This window comes from Daldinia caldariorum (assembly GCF_022478825.1).
Source record: "Daldinia caldariorum strain CBS 122874 unplaced genomic scaffold F4812scaffold_2, whole genome shotgun sequence".
In the NCBI taxonomy this organism is placed as follows: domain Eukaryota; kingdom Fungi; phylum Ascomycota; class Sordariomycetes; order Xylariales; family Hypoxylaceae; genus Daldinia; species Daldinia caldariorum.
Genome location: NW_025953038.1, coordinates 2781102 through 2802639, shown reverse-complemented (window position 1 = coordinate 2802639; position 21538 = coordinate 2781102). Strand labels below are relative to the sequence as shown.

The window sequence follows — 21538 nt, the reverse complement described above, 5'->3', positions numbered from 1 at the left end:
ATCATAAGCAATCGCTATCGTGTTTAAGGATTATAAAATTAAGAAATAATAATAATAATATTATTATTAATAATAAGGTTTGTAGTAGATCTAAAGGTTATTAGATAATATATTCAACACTTTACACCTTCAAGACATTAGCGTTTATACTACACCTGAATATTTCGTCCTGTGAGCATGTGATTAGGTACCTCTAACGGACCAAGGTCAAGGCGAGGGAGACGATGAAGGAAAGTGAAAAAAAAAAAAAAAAAAAAAAAATTAATATTAATAAGGGCCTCAAAACGTGGCTGACAATAAAGAAATTTTTCATCTGAGAGAGAGAGAGAGAGAGAGAGCTTTGATGCAGCAAGTCAAGTCTTCCCAAATTACACTTACTGACGAATAATAACCCGAAATATATTTTCATCAGGTAATGAGAATACCCTGAACTCATTAGTCAAAGCTCATCGTACGGTTACGAGCATCGGCGACAGCGGTGAAGCCGCGGTTCACACACACGAGCCGTAGGCCCATAGTATATATACATACTACGTATGTTAGCATGTAGGCGTGTTCGATTGTATGCCCATTTATTTAGGCTGGTCCACGGGACTTGTTGCTGAGCTACGGGAGTTTTCGGAACGCAAAGTGGGAATTCTTTGCGCTTAGAAGGGACAACAAATACATCCTTCCCTTACTACGTACTATGTATTGCACTACCTAACACCTACCTGCATACCTACCTACCTAGCCGGCCTAGGTAGTATATCCTACATATGCGGTGCACGTGCTGGGGGACCTGGCCCCCGCCGTCCGTCAGCCTTTTTTAATTAAGTCCGCCCCGCTTCCTCCGCGACAGCAGGGATCAGGAGGGGGATTTGGGGGGAAACCTTACTACGTATGTACATGTCCTCAAGGCTTGTTCCGATTTCAACAGGCCGATCTCGCTTGATCCCTCTGGTTTCGAGCTTGCTGAATAAGTCCTGAGATACAGTACGAAATAAACGTTTGGACGGCGGGACAGAGTGATGTTTTGTACCTAAAGTTTGTTAACAGACGGGGCCCGGGAATCTGACGAACAATGGTTTCCGAATCGCGTGGTCTATACCACCACCCACGCTTAGGAATAACTTAGAGGCCCGCGGTTTTGTCATATATTCGCCGAGATCTAGATTGGCTACGGGTCTAGGACCTAACTAATGGCTCATAAGGAACCCTAGTGCGAGATAACACTCGTCGCATTAAACAAGCACTTTGATTGGTGGTATTTGACTATTTGCTGCTGTCGATTCTTTTACTTTATACCTTTACAGGGCCCGTAAAGCGAACCGATGAGATGAACTAAGAGCGCAATGGTACGGAAGGTCACGCGGCTTGGACACATCTAGCATTAGTCTTCTATAACCCTGGTCATATATCCAACTTCTGTAGATATTTATGTATGTAACTCTGCAGTCCTTCTTGCTTAAAATCAAATGCAGGTTCGCCTGGCAGAATAGCACCGAGCAGAAGGGGGAGGAAAGCCGGAGAGCTGTTTCTAAGCAAATCTCGCAAAGCATAAGCACGAGCACGAGCAACAATAACAGTAGCAACAAATAACAAAGTCAGTTGGTAATTACATTTTAATCTTTATAAAATTAATTAAGTACCTGTTATTTATCAAACTTTTAGTTACGGCTAAAAGTTGAAACTTCAAATTAACTCCAAACTCGTCCTGAATTAACTAGATATAAATCATTAAGATATAATTTATACAAGTCTTCTTAGCGAAGGTTTTGGTCCAGGGCCTCGGAGGCGAATTAAATTAAAAGGTACCTACAGCTACGTAAGCTCGGCAAGACATTCTAGTAGTCGTTGAGGGATATAACGGCATGGCCCTTTTGAACGACGAACATACATACGTGAGACATCCGAGGAACGAGGCACCTTAGTTGATTCCCCCGTTGCTATTTGGTTCTCGCAAGGTATTTGTCTATTCTGGAAAATGAAAAAAAAAAATGGTATACCCCACGCTGCCACGCACCACACCCCAAATGGAGGCTCTTGTATACGGATTTGTCCTCCTCGGATCCTGCCATCTGCTACCTAGCCCCATCATATATAGCTGCATAGTGTAAAGGCCACATACTTCCATGTAGACACGATGCATATATATCCACACGCCCTGTATACTGTCAGTACGTAGGTAGTATAATGTCTAAATGTCTAGTGTGCCGCAGCAGCGGGTGACGCGACATCGGGCCATGGGTCTCTCTTACGATTCTGGTGCGAGGTTGAGTGTTGATTGGATATTCATTTAAATGGACGGACTTTCTCAAGCTGTAAGTTACTCAATTGACGTTTCGGGCGAGCTCTGCTTTACATCCGCCAATCCGTCAACATGGAAGTGAGAGAGTGAGACTCGACCTGGGAAAGACCCTTGTCATCTGGATATGCATGCCTGTGTGGGGTGCGCAGGGTGACTTCTGGAATTGGACTTTAGCTATGTCCATATTGGCGTTTTTGGTACTCAGATGCTCATTTGCGGCTACGTAGCTTGTTTTTGAGACAACAGACCTCCGATCAACGGCAGACACTCATCAAATTTTTATTCTTTCGATTTAGCGAAGCTTCAATCAGAAGCGAACAAGTTGCCTCATAAGCGAATAGATTCATGTCTGTCAGACGCGGTCCTTAAGGGGGCCGACCGCCAATGAACCAGGGCCATGGGATAGACTGTACAAGACTGCGTCATCACAGTATTGCCTTATATACATGCCAATCTTCGCCTGTCTGTATATAGCGGGTTTGACTTTTAGAAGGCCGCAAACGGTGCTAATTCTTTTTGCCTTGCGTGCTAACAAGATCAGCGCTGGCATAACCACCTCCTAGGTAGGCAGACAAACAAATACTTAGACACAACGCTAGAAGAATAGGGACGAAGAGGGGAAACGAGTCAAATTAGCAACTAACAAAACTCAGGAAGGTAGGTAAGTAAGGAAAAGTATCATCTCAACTTGATGGCATGTTGCATTTCAAGTTAGGTTCCCTTTAGTTGTGGTAACCCCGTACACCAGCATGGCAATCTCCCAAGGTCACAAAAAATCAATGAATTTCTACACGGATGACACACCCCTTGCTTTTTATTCACCGGATCTTACACCATTTCTATTTCGATCGCATAGAATAGCAATCACGCCTATTGGATGCGTTTTTTATAAAGTAAATGTCATGTAAGTACAGCTAGAGCATACATATGTCAAACCCCGAGTTTGTGCGAATATCACCCTTTCCTCTTCATTTTCCTGCACGTATGACTCTAGAGGCAAAGCTTAGGTTGCGGCCGGATGCTGTGTTGTGTATGTGGTATATGTAGGTAGGTTAGGTAGGCGTGTATGCAACAGCAACATTTTAGCAACATCATACCTAGGTGTCTAGACAGCACTGCAGCGCTACCTTTGAACAGACTAAACAAGAAAAAAATTTATGGGGATTTCACTAGCAACTACCATGGACCTTGTAATAGAAAACCAATCAGCAGAGTGCATTTGTTAATCTTCGCGGGCTAAAAGGAACTTTGTATGTAGAAAAGAGAAAAGTCAAAGGGAAAATCAACTCCGGTAACATCACCGAAACAACTAGCCGCTCAGTCTAAACCAACAGACCAATTAGACCAATAGACGCAAACAGTATGCCGGGTTCTGAAAGGACTTGTCGTCCGTCCTTCGGCCATCTCCTGCCCCTCCCCCACTTAGATGTAGAGTCTTATTACTGATGACTGGGGCTAAGAACCCAGTGGAGGAGGCCGATCACGTCTCCACGTTCGGGTTCTACACCATCTCGTTACTCGTTACTCTTCCCTATGAATAAAATCTTTTTTTTCTCTTCCCCCTACTGACTTGGGAACTTGCGTACGAGCTTTGATCTGATCTCTAAACCCGACTTGGCTCCTCTGTCACTCTGCCTGATACATACATCGATAAAAGCCTGGCTTCTTGCCACATTCCCCCTCCGGCTACTCTCTCTTCCTTTTCCTTTTCCTTCTCTTGCCAGATCAATTAGCGAGATACCCAGCTTTTACTTGAGAGACTCAAGATTCCTTTTTCCTACGCACACTCTCAAGAGCATCAAGCTAGAGAGACAGAGAGCATTACGCAAAATTTGAATCTGTAAGTACAACTACGCATTTTTCTACAATTCTTACATCCATAACACAACACATTGGACAACCTCCCCCCAATGACCACAACGATAAATCAGCGGAAGTCGACCCGGAAGCGGAAAACCTGGATTATGGGCTCTGTATACCTAGAAATCGGAAGAGGGATTGAGCGAGAGAGAGACGGCCAGTGTTTGGATAAGTCAATACACATTCATGGGTTGTCAATTCTGGGTAGAAGACAAAAAAAAAGTTAGTCTCCCGTGGATAAACCCGTGAGCTTCTCCAAATGGCCAGCGCAAAGAGAAAACAAAAACCCCCCTTGTCCTATATCGCACGGATGATAACTTGAAGTATCGGGGTCAAACAAGCATCATATGCACGATCATCAACCTATCAAACGCAAGATCGATAGCCGCATAGTTGCGCTTTGGAAGCTCTGCCATTGGCTGTTTACGGTATCTTTTCCCCACGCCACTACTGTGAGGATACCCATGATTTTGTGAACAGGGTATCCTGATTCAAGTTACATCTGCATGGGTATGTCGTGGTAGCCTTTCTCGTCAAGTTCAATGACGCCAGTGGTGCATTCGGGACCATTCACTCAGAATCGCTTATTCTTTATCTTGTCCTCATCGACAAAGCCACTTCTAATATTGGCTGGGACTTTTCCTCTTTCCCTCCTTCCCGCCCAAGTGGGAAAAAACGGATTACGAAGTTTTTATCTATTAAAAAAAAGTTCAGGACCCATTTCAATTCTTCCTGATTGGTTGTTGAATATAAAGTTTTTTAGGTGTTGGACAAACACCAATCTAGTGCTGGATTAGAGTTTCTACTATACATTCCATCTGCAGGTGTCACAAGGGCCCATCTCCTCCCTCCTTCAATATACAAGGGATTAAAAAGAAAAAAATAACGGAGAATAGGAAAGAAAGAAGAAGTTGCGCTGAGCGTTTGTTTTGCTTGTACATCAACCACCCCGCACTACATTTCCCTCATTTAAACGCCCACCACCTTAGGAAAAAACCCCCCCGCAATATCGAATCTACTGGTGTTCCGGACCTGTCATTGGATCAGCCAAGGAATTCTACTCTCCGTTATCTTTCACGTTGTCATCATTTGCTATATCTGCCGGTTCAAGGCTTAACGACTAGGGGCTGACATAGAATTCGTAGATTAGACAAGAGACCTGACGTTTAAGCAGCGTCAGCTGCTCTTATCCGCCGTATACGCACTTACATATATCGGGGCCGCGTCTCTCGAGGCAATCTAGACACCTCCGACTCTCTCCCAGTACTCCCACCCCTTCTGGCTATCCCGTTTTCCTTGCCTGACATGGGCCTTCCTGCCGACTTCGACGATAGACACACACATATAGAGTCCGAGGCCGATGCCTACCATCCTTATGAATATCAAACAGAAAACAACGATTCCTGGGCTGGCGCCCTCCCGGTGAAGCAGTATGTCCAGAGTAGTCAACCAGCTGCTACGTGGTTATAGAACTGATTAAATCTTCTCAGAGGACTATACGATCCGAGCTTGGAAAAAGATGCATGCGGTGTCGGTTTCGCCTGGTATGAGACCTGTGTTGTCAACCTCTTTGTTATCTGCGAAATATGCGACTAATAACCTGTATAGCCACATCAAAGGCAAGGCGAGCCACAAAATCGTTAGCGATGGTCAGTTTCCAACGAAATTAACTAGAAAAAAAAAACGTATTCAGATCTGCAAGCTAACTGTACATAGCTCGCAACCTCCTTTGCAACATGACCCATCGTGGTGCGGTTGGTTCTGATGCACGGGATGGCGATGGCGCTGGTGTTATGACATCGATTCCCCACAAGTTCTTCATCAAGAACTTCGAAAAGGAGGAAGGCATTAAACTGCCTCCTCTGGGACAATATGCTGTGGGAAACCTTTTCTTCAAGCCGGATGAGGAAACTTTGCAGGAGTCGAAGAGGCAGTTGGAAGATATTGCCGAATCGCTGGGGTTAAGAGTTTTGGGTTGGCGATCACCTCCTGTAGACTCTTCTCTCCTTGGACCTGCTGCGTCTTCGCGCGAGCCATTCATTCTGCAACCTTTTGTTGTTCTTGCTTCTGCGTATGGCTCTGGAAATGCTCCTGAAATGACGGACCCAGAGAAATTCGACGAGAGACTATTCGAACGACAATTGTATGTCCTTCGAAAGCGTGCTACCCACTCCATCGGCTTGCATAACTGGTTCTATTTATGCTCGCTCTCTAACAAGAATATTGTCTACAAGGGACAGCTTGCTCCCATCCAAGTATACCAATATTACCATGATCTGGTAAATGCTGATTACGAGGCACATTTCGCCCTTGTACACTCTCGTTTCTCTACCAACACCTTCCCCTCTTGGGATCGCGCTCAACCCTTGAGGTGGGCAGCCCATAATGGTATGTGTAGCTCTAGAATGCCCATAATTATGATATATGTCTAACGCCCCTATCAGGTGAGATTAACACGCTCCGCGGAAACAAGAACTGGATGCGTGCCCGAGAGGGTGTCATGCAATCCGATATTTTTGGTGATGAGCTTGAACATTTGTACCCGATTGTTGAAGCCGGTGGCTCTGACTCGGCTGCTTTTGACAATGTTCTAGAGCTTCTTACTATCAACGGTGTTCTTTCATTACCCGAGGCCGTCATGTTGATGGTTCCTGAGGCCTGGCAAGGTAATACTGCCATGGACCCTAAGAAAGCTGCATTCTATGAATGGGCGGCATGCCAGATGGAACCGTGGGATGGCCCCGCTCTCTTTACGTTCGCCGATGGTAGATTCTGTGGTGCTAACTTGGACCGAAATGGTCTTCGTCCTTGTCGATACTACATTATGGACGATGACCGCATTATCTGCGCCTCGGAAGTCGGTACTATTCACATTGATCCCGAACGAGTGATTCAGAAGGGTAGGCTACAACCGGGCCGCATGCTTCTCGTCGATACCCAAGCCGGCCGGTTGATCGACGATTCGGAGCTTAAGGCCACTGTTTCTAGCCGTGTTGATTTCCGCTCTTGGATCGATAAAGAGCTTATTAGCTTGCCGAAGGTCCTAGGTAAAATATCGGAGGAGAAATCTATAGATATTGCAGCGAAACCAGACTCTAGCCGGCTCCAGGAAGACCCTCTACTACTTGCTTTCGGATATACTTATGAACAGGTCAGCTTGCTGCTCGCACCCATGGCTTCAGACGAGAAGGAGGCATTGGGATCTATGGGCAATGACGCTCCCTTGGCTTGCCTCTCTCAAGCTCCTCGTTTACTCTACGAATACTTCCGACAGCTTTTTGCCCAGGTCACGAACCCCCCTATTGACCCTATTCGAGAGTCTATTGTTATGTCCTTGGAGTGCTATGTTGGGCCACAAGGTAACTTGCTCGAGATGGACCCTTCCCAGTGCGCTCGGTTACTTCTCCCAAGCCCGATCCTGTCCATTCCCGAATTCAACTCCTTAATCAACATGTCCAAGATTCACCCTGAATGGACTGTCAAAACGATTGATCTCACTTTCCCTAAATCGGAGGGCACTGCTGGATACCTGAAGCATCTTGACTTTATTTGCAACGAAGCTACCGCTGCTATCGAAGCCAGGGATCGCATCATTGTTCTTTCCGACCGAAAGACGTCTGCCGACCGCGTGGCTGTCTCGTCACTTCTCGCCTCGGGTATGGTACACCACCATCTCGTCAGTAATAAGTGGCGATCTATGGCGGCTATTGTGCTCGAAACTGCGGAGGCCAGAGAAGTTCATCATATGTGCGTCTTGCTCGGCTATGGTGCTGATGCTATCAACCCATATCTGGCAATGGAGTGTATTCTAAAGCTTAACCGTGAGGGCTTGATCCGAAAGAAGCTTTCTGATGATACTCTTATTGCCAACTACAAGCACTCTTGCGATGGTGGTATCCTTAAGGTCATGAGCAAGATGGGCATCTCGACTTTGGCCAGTTATAAGGGTGCTCAGATCTTCGAGGCTTTAGGCGTTGATGACGAAGTCGTGGAGCGATGTTTTAGGGGTACAGCTTCCCGTATCAAGGGCCTCACGTTTGAGCTCATCGCCGAAGATGCGTTCCGTTTCCACGAACGCGGCTTCCCCTCCCGCTACACCGTCGGAGTTCCCGGTTTACCGGAGTCTGGCGAATACCACTGGCGTGATGGTGGTGAAGCTCATGTTAATGACCCAACCTCCATCGCGAATATCCAAGATGCTGTGCGCACCAAGAATGACAAATCGTACGAGGCGTACTCTCGTTCGGAGTATGAGCAGATTAAGGCTTGCACACTGCGTGGTATGCTTGACTTCAAATTCGAGGAGAGCAACCCGATTCCGATTGAACAAGTAGAGCCGTGGACGGCAATCGTTACGCGATTCTGCACCGGTGCTATGTCCTACGGTTCTATTTCCATGGAGTCTCACTCTACTCTAGCTGTTGCTATGAACAGACTAGGTGGCAAATCAAATACCGGTGAGGGTGGAGAGGACCCTGAGCGATCGCAAGTAATGCCCAATGGCGACACAATGCGGTCTGCCATCAAGCAAGTTGCTTCGGGACGGTTCGGCGTCACATCAGCATATCTTGCCGATTCTGATGAACTGCAAATCAAGATGGCACAAGGCGCCAAGCCTGGTGAGGGTGGTGAACTTCCTGGCCACAAGGTGTCCAAATCTATTGCTCGAACCCGTCACTCGACTCCTGGTGTCGGTCTTATCTCGCCTCCTCCTCATCACGATATTTACTCCATTGAGGATCTAAAGCAACTCATCTACGATCTAAAGTGCTCAAGCCCCCGATCTCGCGTCTCCGTCAAGCTCGTCTCCGAGACAGGTGTTGGTATTGTCGCTTCTGGTGTCGCAAAAGCAAAGGCTGATCATATTCTAATCTCTGGACAGTGAGTTATTATGGATTTCCCAATATACTTCGCGGTTACGACTAACTTGATTCTTTAGTGATGGCGGCACTGGTGCCAGCAGGTGGACTGGTATCAAGTACGCTGGTTTACCTTGGGAACTTGGTCTTGCCGAGACTCATCAGACCCTTGTCTTGAACGATCTGCGTGGGCGAGTTGTGGTCCAGACAGATGGTCAACTCCGAACCGGACGTGATGTTGCCATCGCCTGTCTACTTGGTGCCGAAGAATGGGGCTTTGCTACGACTCCCTTAATCGCCATGGGATGCATCATGATGAGGAAGTGCCGTAAGTAATTCTTCAAGTCTGAATAATGATATCCAACTTACTAATTCTACCTCAGATCTCAATACTTGCCCTGTAGGTATCGCCACTCAAGACCCGGAGCTTCGTAAGAAGTTCAAGGGTACACCTGAGCATGTTATCAACTTCTTCTACTACGTCGCCAATGAGCTCCGAGCCATCATGGCCCAGCTTGGATTCCGGACGATCAACGAAATGGTGGGGCATGTAGAGTGCCTTAAGGTCCGGGATGATCTGCGAACTAACAAGACCGCCAACATTGACCTCTCGCTTATCCTTACACCTGCCCACAAGCTCCGACCCGGCGTCGCAACATTTAACGTTCGAAAGCAGGACCACCGTCTCTATGTCCGACTTGACAACAAACTCATCTCAGAAGCTGAATTAACCCTTGATAAGGGACTTCCATCTCGTATCGAGTGTGATATTGTCAACACGGACCGAGCCATGGGTACTTCGCTGTCCTACCAAATTTCCAAGCGATACGGAGAAGCTGGCCTACCAATGGACACAGTGCACGTCAATATTAAGGGCTCTGCCGGTCAGTCTTTTGGTGCCTTCCTTGCTCCTGGTGTCACATTGGAACTGGAAGGCGATGCCAACGATTATGTCGGCAAGGGTCTGTCGGGTGGTCGACTTATTATCTATCCTCCTCGGTCGGCTGTATTTAAGGCTGAAGAAAACGTCTTGATTGGTAATGTTTGCTTGTACGGAGCCACCAGCGGTACTTGCTTCTTCCGAGGCGTCGCTGCCGAGCGTTTCGCTGTTCGGAATTCGGGTGCGACAGCAGTCGTTGAAGGTGTTGGCGACCACGGTTGTGAGTACATGACTGGTGGCCGTGTCGTCATCTTGGGAAGTACTGGTCGCAACTTCGCTGCTGGTATGTCAGGCGGTATCGCTTATGTTCTTGACATTCACGGCGACTTCGTGGCCAAGCTCAACACGGAGATGGTTGAGGCCTCCGAGGTTGAGGACCCTACCGAGATTGCTTTCCTCCGTGGATTAATTGAAGATCACCACCATTACACTGGATCCGAGTTGGCTGCTCGCATCCTCGTTGACTTCAACAGGGCGCTCCCGCGCTTTGTTAAGGTCCTTCCGGTCGACTACAAGCGGGTGCTTGAAGAAGAAGCTGCTAAGGCTGCTGAGGCAAAACGTGCCGAGTACAACCTCCCCATTGTTTCCGGTGTCCAAGCCAAGAAGGAGGAGAAGGCCGCGAAGCTTCAGGATATCGAGGAGACCATCGGTGACAATGCTGCTGAGAAGAAACGTGCTCTGGTTCTCGACAAGACGAAGGGATTTATGAAATACCAACGTCGATCAGAAAAGTATCGCAGCGTCAAGACGAGGACCAAGGACTGGGCAGAGCTATCTCAACGTCTGAGCGAAGATGAACTCAAGTACCAGTCCGCGCGATGCATGGACTGCGGTGTTCCATTTTGTCAATCCGATACGGGATGTCCCATCTCCAATATTATCCCGAAGTGGAACGAACTAGTCTTCCAGAACCAGTGGCAAGATGCTCTCAACCGCCTGCTCATGACTAATAATTTCCCCGAATTTACTGGTCGCGTATGCCCTGCGCCTTGTGAAGGTGCTTGTGTTCTTGGCATCAACGAGGATCCTGTTGGTATCAAATCCATCGAGTGCGCAATTATTGACCGTGGCTTCGAGATGGGCTGGATGGTACCACACCCGCCTGAGGTGCGAACTGGAAAGAAGGTCGCCATTATTGGTTCCGGACCTGCTGGCCTTGCTTGTGCCGACCAACTGAACAAGGCTGGGCATACTGTTACTGTCTATGAGCGTGCCGATCGAGTTGGCGGTCTACTCATGTACGGTATCCCCAACATGAAACTCGACAAGCGTGTCGTGAAGCGTCGAACGGACTTCATGGCTGCCGAGGGCGTACAGTTTAAGACTGGAGTCACTGTTGGCGAGGACATTACCTTGATGGACTTGAAGGCGAAGAACGACGCTGTAGTTATTGCAACTGGTGCCACGGTTGCTCGAGACCTTCCTATCAAGGGCCGCAACCTCGACGGCATCCACTTTGCGATGGAGTTCCTGCATAAGAATACTAAATCGCTACTCGACTCCGAACTAGCTGATAATGCTTACCTCTCTGCCAAGGACAAGAACGTCGTGGTCATTGGCGGTGGTGACACTGGTAACGACTGCATTGGTACTTCTGTCCGTCATGGCGCCAAATCAGTGATCAACTTCGAGCTCCTGCCTCAGCCTCCACCACAACGAGGCCGTGACAACCCCTGGCCGCAGTGGCCTCGTATCTACCGCGTTGACTACGGCCACACGGAAGTGGCTCAGCACATGGGCAAGGATCCTCGTGAGTACTGCATCATGTCCGAGGAGTTTGTAGACGATGGCAACGGTCGTGTCAAGGGTATCAACACCATTCGCGTCGAGTGGACTAAGTCTGCTACTGGGGGTTGGGACATGAAGAAGCTCGAGGATACTAAGCAGTTTTTCCCCGCTGACCTTGTCCTCCTCTCCATGGGTTTCCTCGGCCCTGAGGCTCGTGTTCTTGGCGACGAGATCGAGAAGGACGCTCGAAAGAACGTCAAGACTCCTGCTGGCTCCTATGCCACCAATGTACCGGGCATCTTCGCGGCTGGCGACTGTCGTCGTGGACAGTCGCTAATCGTCTGGTAAGTTATCTCATTTCCTAAACTGGGTTCGACCATACTAATTATAACTAGGGGTATTAACGAAGGACGACAAGCCGCTCGTGAGGTCGACCTATACCTAGAGCACTATACTAACCTGCCCGTCACTGGTGGCATTGTAAAGCACACAGCGCAGGAAATCTTTAGTGTTGCCGCGGCGTAATTGTATCCTTATAAAAAGAAAACAAAAAAAAAGAGGGGAAAAGGGGGTCACTTTAACGGGAACACCAGAAAAATCGAAAAAGAGGAGCGGAAATGTATAGCTAGCTATGTCGAAACGCATGGATCTTTGGACAGGCTCGGTGTTTTTACTATTTAAAACCCTGGGAGGCGCAGAAGGAACGTTGGCATTGATGTTGACTTTGTTACGACTAGCTGAATCACGAAACGATACCACGAAGAAGAAATGTAAGAGGGATGAGACTGGGTGTTTTCTTTTCTATCTGTTATTTGTGTCGCGTTTTTTTTTTTTTTTTTTTTTCGTTTTTAAAAAAGAATCGGAATGGAAAGGAAGAGATATCCGGGCGAAAATATATACCTATCTTCAAGCCGGTCGCTGCTAGCAGAGTGTTACATATATTATTGTTATTATTATTGGAATTCTGATTAGTATCATTATGACATGATTATCAAGGCAACCTGGTTACCTAGGTAGGTACCCAAGGTATCATGACAAGTCCGTAAGAAAAATCGTAGTTCATGGGTTTGTATATAGGAGTATCTTTTTACTACCAGGTGTTGATCCTGGTGGACAGGTGCACGCAGCTGTTCTCTGGGATTAATTGCCTGGAGAGACTGGCAAGGTAATCAATCTACAAGTAGCACCATTCTTTCTTCTTAGATGTATTATACCTATTGAACGACTTGTATTTACCTAGGTACCTAACCTAAGTAGGTATTGTATAGGAAAACAAGTACTTGAGATAATTAACGAGTAATAGACTGCTCCGTTTATAAAATAATATGCGAGTCTCTGGAATATTCTGGCTCGATCTTTCTTTCAAGATGCGGTTTCAGGAGTATGACGGCTGATGGAAGGAAATAAAAGGGTAGGCGGTGGCAGGGCGTAAACTCTGTACTGTAACCTAACTCGCATACGACGCAGCCCCTCTCCCCTCCCAGCCAAACAGCCCGACTTTCTGCAGCTCATCTTTCTCGAGGCTGGACAAACGAGCTTCGGGATCCCGGCTGTTTCCAAGCCTCCTTTTCGGTCTGCGGGTCGTATGTACTAATACCTTCACCAAGGCAAGTCTTTGGAGCTGAGTGTACTTCTGCTTCAAGTATTTTACTTGTATGTATCATGGCCTTGATAGAGATTGTATTGTCTATCCAGTTTGCATAGATCGTAGATGTGTATGGGTGATATTGTTGAGATTATCCTGCTCGATGCCCTAAAGAGAGACTTGAAAAACACCAAGAGGAAAAGCAGGCGTTGGATTTGTTAAAAATCTACCTAGATTACAAAGCTTCTAACACAACCAGCCCATGATCCCCAACTTCCTTGACGTCGGGCGTATCTGTTGTTAGGTACAATACTTTCCTCCGACAAAATTGGTATCGCTTAATTCACTTCTCCCAGTCGCGTTACCACAGCCTTACGAAGCAATTTCATGTCTGACTCACGTACAGGGACCCCCTCGAACGCACCAGTGATTCCTGAATTGTATGCTTATTCTTAGGCAGCAACAAAAAAAAGACACGTCTGGCGTCCCGTCAGCTGATACAGCACCTACATTAGATCGGCACCTTGGCTTTTAACGATTGTATTCTTACATGCCAGGTCTCATACGCAACCAATGGGGCGGCATAATGCTGTGTAACAGATGATCAGGATTAATTTTATGGTTTTCATCCTAGCGGTCTGTCAACACTGTCGGCCTTTAAATCGGTAGCTGGTAAATCTCAGTACTTAGTGTACCAACAGCAGATTTGCGTATGGCTTGCTTCTCCTTGGACATGACAATGTTAGACGACCATATTCTGACTAGCAAAGCCGAGATATTCACAAATTACATGTAGGCCAAAATAGAAAACAGCCTCCACGGGATATCTCTGTTCAATTAGAGGAAGGGCGTTCGACCATTGCAAGAATTTAGGCCAATACGAAAAGGGGGAAATCTACGAGCATTAGGTAGAGAATATTCAGTTACGATCGAGATTCCGCGCGTTACTCACCCATCTCGAAGACTAGGTACCAAGTATGATTAGTATTAACAGCCTACCTATTAGGAACTACGGCATGCCCCCTTTTCTGGCCAGCTGCTTGAAATATCTGCCTGCTCGTGCATAGTGATAGTACTGAAGGGCCAAGGCTGCTGCATCAATTCCTCCATATTACGGCATTTTGGACCATGCTACCTAAACGCATAACTCCACAAGTTATTTACATTTTTTACTTGTCAAACTATCGCCTCAACCTCAAAGTCCTTGTCCTGTCGAGTTGGAATTGGTCCGGTACTAAGCCCTACAGAAAAGAGTCTACACGTTTGAGTCAGGATACCTAGCGATGTGACTCGATATCAGATTTCCTCAGTCGTTATAAGAAGCATCATATTGTACTAATGTCCCAAAGCATTAGCATGGAGCCACTTCGGCTATGAAGACATATCGAATTTTCACTCTTATACATCCTGTAAGGATACATGTGGTAACCCCATCGGCGATCCGTACACGTAACATGGCGTCTCTTTTCCCATGCTGGAACGTGGTATTGTACTTCAATCATGTGCTCGAAGGATTCATGTCAAAAGAGCTAGAGAGTAAGCCAAAAATGCAGAATAACTCAGAAATTAGCCGATTTCCCCTATCTCGTCCGAGTTGTTTGACTGCTACGTTAACCTCATACGCAATGCAGATCTCCTTTAATCGAGTTTCTATCTTGCCGGATGATGTATAGTATTAGTATATAAATATTAAGCAAGGGGAAGAGCCAACAGTTCAAAGCATCGCCTGGTATCAATTTCGATAAGTATTCCTTCCATTAATTTGCAAAGAGACCATGCTAGTCAATATCTGCCTATCTTCTTAGATGGTCCATGTGACACATCAACAGGAGACTAGACCGTACTCGAGAACGGAGAAATTGGCCGAGTATTCCAGCTTGTAGATATTTGTACAGGGCATTGACACCTGCCATGCATTGGATAAACATTTCGGTAGCATCATGACAAACCCGAAGGCGCGGCGGGTAGTGGCATAAGTCAAATGTGACGATAGGTTTATCAATCCCCAACGAAACTCGCGCAACAGCCAATAATAACCCCGTTTCCCACATGTATCCCGTCACCTATAACCCTTTTATCATAACTTCATCTTCCCTAGTCGATATAGGAGCCTACCGGCCGCAAACCCGCAGATATGCATGGAACAAATCACTTTGACCCCATGAAAAATATGTTCTGCTGACATCGGCTTCCCGATAGGGGCTACAGCTAGGTAGGTAATTGCAGTAAGATTGCAGGGATAAAACGGCGTGGAAAGGACGCGCCATTTCTTTTAAAGATTATCAGATCGAATACTACATGAGATATGACTTATCACATTTATATCGCAAACATGGAGGTTAGGGATGTTTATGACAATCTCCTTAAACCTACAAATGTATTTAGGAGATGAAGGACTATAAATACCCTCGAGAACTGCACCAGAAGCATGGTGCTTGGGGAAACTCGCGACTTGATAGTAAAGACCCAGATACTATGAGTTGAGGCAGATTCTGAGCGAGAGTAGACATGTCTGTTCAAGCTGTAAGTTGAGGAATTCGGGATCATCATCACTTGACTTAGACTAATCCTGTGGAGGAGATTCTCTCCGGCAAACCGAGCCGAGAGTGCTGTAACATACAGGGAAGCCATGAACAGCTTATTCCCGATAATACCAGCACGACCCCAGCAACCGACGAGAAAGGACAAGCCACTGTTGACATATCAGTGCAAAACAAGCTACAGAGGGACCTCGACCATATTGGTACGATTCATAGCTCAGACGACCCTAAGCCACAATTTAGGCAGGCCGATGAGTTCAACAATCCTACAGCATGTCGTGATAGCGATAGCAAACGACCGACCCATGATACGTGTTCGAACGCCTATCCTCCTAACACACAAACATGCTCCAGCCAACAGTCTGCGAACGATTCAAATCGCACGATTTGGAGAGACATTACTACTGACATTCAAGATCGCATAGAAGAGATTGATATGTCAGTGTCGACACCCACTCGTATGAACCTACACGAATATCTATCTCAGCAGCAGATTGTTAGCAACTACGCGTTGGAACTCTGGATGACTGAGCCTTCAAATAGGAACTGATAAAGGCTATAGTCGGGAAAGTGAACTGGAAACAATAAGGGTCGGAACCTTTACTGGAACTGACGAATAGGGGGGTTGATGGGTTAAGCGTTATCCGGTTGGATACTATAGGAACTTTTTAAGTTATTTGTTAATTATTGGATAATTATTGGATGCTATCAAAGAGTTGGTTGCTACAGGTATTACAAAACTATTGCTATGTACTCGGGAGACAAGTCGCCGATCTAAGAGGTAGTTCACACATAGAGGTACCTAGGTAGGGGGGGACAATTCAATAGCTGGTTTGTGAAGAAGCTCGTGACCGTCTGAGACTTTACAAATTTCCGGGTGCCCCATTGCTAATTAGAACACTTGACGCTAACATGACTTAATCTTTTTTTTTTTTTTCCCTCTTACATGCATCCTGTATTTCGAGATAACCCGCTTTACCTAGCCTCGCCTTACACCCCTCCCCCCCCCCTTCTAGCATTCTAGTTTTCCCTACCCACGTTTTCTTCTTGTGAAATACTATCCGGCCCACAACAAATTCATAGTTACTATGTAGGTAAACAGTGCGAAAGTGATAGAGCAAAGTAGGAAGAAGGCGAAACTGGTCTGTCATAGCATGGACTTTACACAATTATCCTGTAGCAAAAACAAATCTCAAATGAATGAATGTACCGTAACATTAACTTAGGTAGGCATTTATGATATGTGCGAATTAGAATTATTGTAGCCTAAACACTACCATTTACAGTTTCATATTTTATCCTAACCTTTAGACTTCGGCGTGTTCCTCATGAGCTGATTCCTCAGTGACTCCTTCTGGCACTTTGCTGCCGTCCCATTGGCTTGACTTCATAGGGTTGACGTGGAGCAGATACATAGTGTCAACCTCCTCCAGACTTCGATCCTTAGTCTCAATAACGAAGAAGTAGACGATGACGATGAGAGCAGCGCAGCATCCAGCAAACACGAATCCATAGAAGTAGTTGATTGCGTCAGTGATGAATCGAGTGAAGAACGAAATCATGCTGTGACCTTTGTTAGCATTCTAGATTTACTAGACCGTAGACGACTTATACTCACAAGTTCCAGAACCAGTTAGAAGCAGTGGCTAAAGCCATGCAAGGAGCCCTATATCGAGAAGGATACAGTTCAGCTACAACAGCCCATACAAGAGGTCCCCATGTAGTAGCGAAAGCGGCAATGGCGAGACAAGAGAATACAATCAAAGCCGAGCCGGCTTGAGGGGTGTTCAGGGGATTGGCCGAATCCAAAGCGAAGTGACCGACAAAGGCATAGATGCTATCGCGATACGAGTTAGTTTCAAGAGAAACAAGAAACTTTAAGTGGTCAGGGAGTAACTTACAAGAAGCAAACCATCATGGATGCAGCACCAGCGATAAGTGCCTTTCTACGTCCAACCTTCTGTACGACGTATAGACCGGCGATCGTACATGCGACGTTGACTGTTCCGAGGATGATTTGAGTGACGTAGCTATTGCTGAGGCCAGTGGACTTGAAAACGGTTGTTCCGTAGTAGAAGAAGAAGTTGGCACCGGTTAGCTGCTGACCGGCCTGAAGCACAATACCAAGGACAGTCCTGTAAAGCATCCTGGGTCCGGTGAAGATCTCGAACCAACTAGCTTTACCACTAGCCTTCTCTTCTTCTAGCTTTACACGAATCTCAGTGATCTGGTCGTGGACGCTGCGGTGCTGAGGGTCGACACCAGCCAACTTGGCAATGGTGTTGCGTGCTTCTTCTTCTTGGCCCTTGCGGTAAGCGTGTCGGGGACTTTCAGGGAGAACAAGGATGCCGACACAGAGGACGAGAGACCAGAGGAAGCCGATACCGTTGGGGATTCGCCACGAAGCGCTCGATTTCATGTCAGCAGTGCCCCAGTCGACCATGTAACTGGTCCAGATACCGAAGGTGATGAAAAGCTGGTATGTTGACACTAGGATACCGCGGATTATGGCCGGGCTACTCTCGGACTGGTACATAGGGACGAGGACAGACAGAGCCCCGATGGAGCCACCGGTAACCAGACGACCGACGGCAAACTGCGCCCAAGCGGTCTCGGACGAGATCTCGATAACAATACCAACGCAGGACCACAGAGCCGAAACAGAAATAGCTAACCGACGGCCGATGATATCTGCGAGTTGTCCGGCAATCAAAGCACCTAACAAGCATCCGACTGGGAGGAGACCGACAATCGTTCCTTGCCTCGCCGCTCCAAAGATGTATTCTCCGTTTTCCTGCCTTTCGCCGAAACGCCGGGCGAAATCCGGCATGTTGAAGAAACCCGAAATCTGACCGCTGACATATCCGAACATGAAACCTCCTATACTGGCAACGACACCGAGCAAGATTGCCATGAAGGTCACTCGTTGTTGCTTCGCCGCAGAGGCTTCGCCGCTCTGCTCCTGCTTGGTAGCAGGGTTTGCCGAGCCCGAAGCACCGGCATTTGGTGCTTCCACCTGGTCGGTTTGGTGTTTTAAGAACGGCATACTATATTGGCTACCTAAGTAGGTATGATGCCTTGTAGATTGTGAATACTATCAATGATGATTTAGTAAAGATGAGGATAAATGAGTTGCAAGCTGAGGGATAAGCCTGGGGGGCCTGGGGTATGCAGGAAGTGCTCTTTTAATAAAGGCATGGTCGACGGGCTCATTTTAAACCTTGAAGAAACTCTAGTTAGTTTACTACCTAAGTTACTACAAAATGGAAACTAAGACTAAACTTCCTACTTTTCCCCTGACCTCACCCACAGACGCGCCCACTGCGTCATCACCCCATCGGACTCGTGACGGCGTGTCGCGCGAGTACTTACGTCGGGGATAGTTATCAAGGTTAGATCGGCGGCCCCGATGGAACCATAGCGCACCCACATATATGGGCCCATCACGAGCACTCATACACATAGATACTGAGCACTCCGCTGCGGTTGGTCCCGACAGAGCCGCTCTCCGGCGGATCCGACTTTTCTAGCCTTTCGTTAGTTTTTTTAACGAGCGCCGGGCACCGAGATCCCTCCCCCTTGTCACCCTTTAGCAGTAAGTAGGACATAAAATAATAATAAATAAAAAAAAGCCTATGTTGCGCGCGGGATATTTTCGCAACTTTCTTACTTCTCGAAAGTTGATGGAAGTTTTGATGAATTCATCCTAAAGGATTCTAGATCTTATCACCCTCACCAAAACCTACCCTAAGGAGAGCCCTATTAAGCCAGCCCAGCTTATTATTCCTAATAAATCTCGCGCATACGAGGATATCACAATGCGTTATTGGATGAGAAATAGTTAAGGGGACTTTTTAGGGTGGCCGAGCAAGTACCGAGTCGGTCCTGTTGTGGAGCAAAAGCGGCTCTGCCCTGGGTCTCGAGTTCAACAAAACTCATTCCAATTTTCACCGTCGCCGAGATGAAGAGGTGACGATGGAAGAAAAAAAACGAAAAAAAGGCATCATCCTCACTCACCTCCGCACGACGACAGGGTGATATTGAAACGACGGTGGTACGGTAGTGTTATACTACCAAACATTATACTACACGTCTGTATGGAGACCCCGCGGGTTGCCCACAGTCTTCTCCGGTCGCATTGCGGCGTTCTCTCTGATCCAGAACTTCTAAAGTGGGAAGTACCTAATAAATTTTCTTTTTATTTTAATTTTTAATTTTTTTTTCTCTTCCTCATCTCATATTCCACTTTTCCCCCCCTTCAGATTTAGGATCTTGTATCATCATCTCCCACTGCCTTCTTATTAAGCGGCCCCCACGGCTTGGTCACGAGATACATCTTTATATGATCTATTTGAAAGAAGGGGGTAATTATCTAGAATTATTCCACAAAGTTCAATACCCCTCCCCTAAAGACTTGGGGCTAATTTCTATGTTAGGACTTGAAAAGGGGGAGAACGTTCATGCTATGCAGAAATACAATGTACCCTCATCCGTTTCAACTTTATCCAAGAGTAAGCAACAAAGCTGGGGCTTGGGGCTTCCATCTCTCCTCATTAATAGCCCCAACTTAGATCACATCTCCATCTCCTCTGGGGGAGAGTTGGGGAATTAGCTATGTACATGCAGATAGCACGTAAAATTTTCGGAGGCACTGGCAACTTCTTACAAACGTTATCAGGTACCAAGTAGCCAAATTATCCCACCTGGTACAATACACAGGCGATCCTGACAGTTATCCACTGTAAACCTGGTTCGGGTAGCCTCACTCTTTGACGATGTCCCCGTTTCATATCTTAGGTACCTCTTACGCCTCGCGTGTTTATTTTCTCTATGGGGCACGTGTTGCTACTTCGGCATAATAGTTAGATTTCTTAGAATCATGTTCCTACTTCTCATTTGCTTTGGTCTCTTCTAGACCCTCGTTAAAGGGGAAGCTGGCTTTACTCGGATGGCACGAGAGAAAAAAAATCAGTTGTCTCTCATCGTCCCAGATGATAAACTTTCTCTCTTGCACGTGCATTCCCACGAATTTGCGTGGGGATACTTCGTCTAAGGTACACCCCGCAAGAGATTGCTCGTCCGCTCGATAGTCTTGTCGACACCCCCTTTTCAAAGGTATTTTTGAAAGCGTGCCCCATGGTGAAAGCCTACATTGAGGTTCCGAGCTTTCGGCTTGGAGTAGCTAAAAACCATATTCACTCGGTTCGCGAGAGATAAAAAACGTAGTTCCAAAATGAATCATAACGTTTTGGCCCGCGAGAGTAGCTTCGAAGCCATTGTTCTTATAAGAGTCAAAGTTTCCCACTTCTGCTTCGATTTGGACGAAGCCCGTCGTAATATTGTCAATGCCTACTTTCCGAAATACGTTAAAGCGAATGTTGATCGTAATACTGGCTCAATGAAAGAGTACGTTAACACATTTCGCCATATATTCGCAAAAGTCTTGGCTAGAACTAGGTTAGAAATCAGCAGGCCTTAAAAAGAGATTTGGTGTTTATCAAGGCGTCAATGAACCTATTCGTATCGTGATAATAGGTACCAAAAGCACTGCTCTATGAATCAACCCAACGTGTGAGCTTCCTTAAAAACGTGAAGAACAGGCTTGAAAAAAAAAGCGTTTGTAGATAGGAATGTCCGCTTTAGATATAGCATCAAGAACCGAATCTGGTCTTATGATTAGCTTTTACTGCAGACAAGAGACGACAGCAGGTCTGATCGTAACTCCCTGATTAAGTT

The 21538-nt window shown here is 46.6% G+C and overlaps 2 protein-coding genes across 2 annotated transcripts; one reads left to right on the top strand and one right to left on the bottom strand.

Moving 5' to 3' along the window:
* Positions 1-5455: 5455 nt before the first annotated feature.
* On the top strand, positions 5456-12202 carry F4812DRAFT_455913 (glutamate synthase; the record flags this gene model as incomplete). The annotated part of the gene is made up of 8 exons (XM_047936900.1): positions 5456-5580; positions 5641-5694; positions 5759-5799; positions 5867-6538; positions 6595-9031; positions 9090-9337; positions 9393-12021; positions 12073-12202. 8 exons carry the CDS (start codon positions 5456-5458, stop codon positions 12200-12202), a joined length of 6336 nt encoding a protein of 2111 aa, XP_047794124.1.
* Positions 12203-17035: 4833 nt separating this feature from the next.
* Positions 17036-19126, bottom strand: F4812DRAFT_415558 (general substrate transporter). The gene is made up of 4 exons (XM_047932987.1): positions 19092-19126; positions 17704-19022; positions 17421-17639; positions 17036-17365 (listed from the first exon to the last, which is right to left on the bottom strand). Exons 2-4 carry the CDS (start codon positions 18846-18848, stop codon positions 17110-17112), a joined length of 1620 nt encoding a protein of 539 aa, XP_047794123.1. The 5' UTR covers positions 18849-19022; positions 19092-19126; the 3' UTR covers positions 17036-17109.
* Positions 19127-21538: the final 2412 nt, after the last annotated feature.